The sequence below is a fragment of the Camponotus floridanus genome, unplaced genomic scaffold (genome assembly GCF_003227725.1).
Source record: "Camponotus floridanus strain SB8 unplaced genomic scaffold, Cflo_v7.5 scaffold175, whole genome shotgun sequence".
Classification (NCBI taxonomy): domain Eukaryota; kingdom Metazoa; phylum Arthropoda; class Insecta; order Hymenoptera; family Formicidae; genus Camponotus; species Camponotus floridanus.
In genome coordinates this window covers 188031-190896 of record NW_020229298.1, presented here as the reverse complement: position 1 = coordinate 190896, position 2866 = coordinate 188031, and the positions used below count along the sequence as shown (strand labels likewise).

The 2866-nt window shown below is 32.1% G+C and overlaps 2 protein-coding genes across 2 annotated transcripts; one reads left to right on the top strand and one right to left on the bottom strand.

Annotated features, from left to right (window-relative positions):
* The first annotated feature begins 391 nt into the window (after positions 1-391).
* LOC105248777 (putative nuclease HARBI1) lies at positions 392-1327 on the top strand. The gene is made up of 3 exons (XM_025407430.1): positions 392-607; positions 682-1137; positions 1241-1327. Exons 1-3 carry the CDS (start codon positions 392-394, stop codon positions 1325-1327), a joined length of 759 nt encoding a protein of 252 aa, XP_025263215.1.
* A 346-nt stretch (positions 1328-1673) lies between these two features.
* LOC112637525 lies at positions 1674-2604 on the bottom strand. The gene is made up of 4 exons (XM_025407429.1): positions 2556-2604; positions 2314-2482; positions 2126-2214; positions 1674-1927 (listed from the first exon to the last, which is right to left on the bottom strand). Exons 1-4 carry the CDS (start codon positions 2602-2604, stop codon positions 1674-1676), a joined length of 561 nt encoding a protein of 186 aa, XP_025263214.1.
* Between the last annotated feature and the right edge of the window lie 262 nt (positions 2605-2866).

Below are 2866 nucleotides of genomic sequence, written 5' to 3'. Positions count from 1 at the left end.
CTTTGCATCGGTTCCGAAATTGATATTAGAGGACATACGATTTCACAATTACTTCCGAATGACTGCAACTCAATTGGAGGAATTATTAGGAATAATTGGATACAAATTGCAGAAGCAGGACTTTATTCGAGAATCTATTTCACCACCAGAACGATTGGCATTAACCTTGAGGTTTGTTTAGCTTAACTAAATTAAATTTTTTAACTTAGTAATTTTTAGTGCATGTATGAAACAATAGGTTTGTTTGCGGTAAACGTATTAGAGCACATTGGAGTAGAAGTATATTAGAGCATGTGACACGAACAAACCTAATGTTATAAATTTTTACTTAATGCATATATGTAAATATTATTATATAAAATATTGTAGATATCTTGCTTCCGGAGATTCGATGACATCAATGTCTTATCAATATCTTGTGGGAGTGACAACAGTGAGTACTATAATACATGAAACGTGCAAAGCAATTTGGGATTATTTGTGCCCTTTGGTTCTTTCAAGCCAGCTTGAAGAAAAAGACTGGTTAAATATCTCCAATGATTTCAATGAAAAATGGAATTTTATTCACTGTATTGGAGCCATAGATGGCAAGCATGTTATTATTCAAGTATGTAAATTCATTGTTAGTGTATAATATAACTTAAAAAGAAGTACGATTAAAAATAATCCTTCTATTTTTAGTGTCCCAATAATGCTGGATCAGCGTTTTTTAATTATAAAAATAGTCACAGTATAGTACTCATGGCCATCTGCGACGCAAATTACATTATTCGATTTGTGGATATTGGGGCTTATGGCCGAAGAAGTGATGGCGGTATTTTTAAGGAGAGTGCTATAGGAAAAGCGTTCGATGAAAGTCGAATGAATATCCCACAGCCAGCAGCGATTAAGGAAGGGGGACCTATTTTACCATATTGTCTTGTAGGAGACGAAGCCTTTCCTTTAAAATCATACTTACTTCGTCCGTATCCGGGAAGAGGTGGACTTACACCAGAACAAGATATATACAATTATCGTTTGAGTCGTGCAAGACGAATAACAGAAAACACATTCGGTATAATCGCTAGTCAATGGAGAATATATAGAAAACCAATTATCGCCAGTCCTGAAAATGCAAAGCTAATGGTTCAGGCAACTGTTTGTCTCCATAATTGGCTTCGTCGACAGGACAATGATATAAACATGTATATTCCTCCATCTGTGATCGATGTCGATGATTATCAAAATGGCTTTAAACCAGGGTCTTGGCGAACTATCACGGAAGATGGATGTGCTTTCAGAGAAATCTCAAACTGCGGATCAAACACGAGTTCAAAAGAAAATATAGAAATTCGAAATAAATTTTGCCATTATTTTAATAACGAAGGAGCAGTACCGTGGCAATATAATAGAACTAAATAAAATTTTAAAAATGATTTTTATAATGTAATTTATATAATGTAATTTGTATAATATTATATAATAGATAAAATACTAATAAATATAAACATTTTTTTATTACAAATAATTTTTTATTACAAAAACCTTTTTCTATAAAAAATATAAATGTTTCCACATATTATAAACTTTATTATATAATAAACTTATATATTATAACTTTATTCTTTATTTAATACTTGTAGAACTAAATAAAGCTGCTTTGTCAGTCGGTAGAGGAAATAAACGGCGGTGATTTAATTAGAATTTTTTTTCTTAACATTATTAAGCAATTGCATCACTTGTAGCATTAAGTCATCCATAATCTGAGGATTGATTTCTCGTAATTGAGCAGCAACAAGGTTACCATACAAAGCTGCTTTGTCAGAGGGTGGTGGCGTAGGAGGCACAAATGGTGGTATGCTAATCGGTTGATTTATAGCATCAATTAATCGGTCAAAATTGGAACCATCTTCGCTATCTATGCTACTGCAGCTACGTTTGTGATTACCTACAATCATTTAGAAATTGTATTTTTTTTACATTTATTTTAATTACATTTGTAGATTAAATAGAGTAGCGAAAAATTGAAAACAAAAGATAAAAATTTTTAAATCTCATTAAAAAATAAAATTTTACAAATATTAATTTTAATTTTTCATTTCCCTTCAATACTTATCATAAAAAAATTATTAATAAATTAACATACGTGATCCACGACCACTGCTGCTGCATTCATCAAAAGTCATAGTATCATTAGACTCTTCGCTGAGAAATGTCGCGATATTGGTTACAGTTCTGTAACATACAGTTTAATTTTATATGCAATGAATATAAACAAATATGTACTACTGCATTAAGATATGTTTGTACGCTCGTTATTTCATAAATACGTACTCGATTTCGGGCTGCATATCGCTAAGAAACTTCATTCGTTCGAAGTGCACCCATTTCTTTTGTGAGGTCCCTGCTGAACCGCTTGGTTTCTGCTGCTTACTTTTATACGTCCTATAAGTATCGCACAATGACTTCCATTTTTTCTTCATAGTCGCAATGTCTATTGTATCTAGAAAAAATACAAAAATATGTTTAATGGCTCTCTACTTAATCTTACCCCAATTATGAGTATAAAATATTACTGTTCATCGCTGTTTTTATCTCTTCCCACAGTTTTTTTTTGGCTTGCATAGTTCGTTCACTAAGAGGAAGCTTGAAATTCCACAGCGGGGGACGTTTATGTATTTCTTCGATGAGCTGTTCCTCTTCCAAAATTTTACTATTTCGCCAATTGCTCTTGGCCTCTTGGTTTGAAACCTGGATGGTATCTGTTACGATCGCCTCCTCACCATTTATTAAACTTTTGCGTATTATATGTCCGTCTTCTACACATTAAAGTTCATGTTACTTGTAATGTATTTACTTATAAAATATATAATAATGAAAATGTTAC

Coding starts and splice junctions, on each gene's coding strand:
- LOC105248777 (XM_025407430.1), top strand. CDS start 392: ATGACATCAATGTCTTATCAATATCTTGTGGGAGTGACAACAGTGAGT. Junction 608..681: donor GCAAGCATGTTATTATTCAA/GTATGTAAATTC, acceptor TTCTATTTTTAG/TGTCCCAATAATGCTGGATC. Junction 1,138..1,240: donor AGCTAATGGTTCAGGCAACT/GTTTGTCTCCAT, acceptor GCTTTAAACCAG/GGTCTTGGCGAACTATCACG.
- LOC112637525 (XM_025407429.1), bottom strand. CDS start 2,604: ATGCAAGCCAAAAAAAAACTGTGGGAAGAGATAAAAACAGCGATGAAC. Junction 2,483..2,555: donor GATAAAAACAGCGATGAACA/GTAATATTTTAT, acceptor TATTTTTTCTAG/ATACAATAGACATTGCGACT. Junction 2,215..2,313: donor GATATGCAGCCCGAAATCGA/GTACGTATTTAT, acceptor TGTATGTTACAG/AACTGTAACCAATATCGCGA.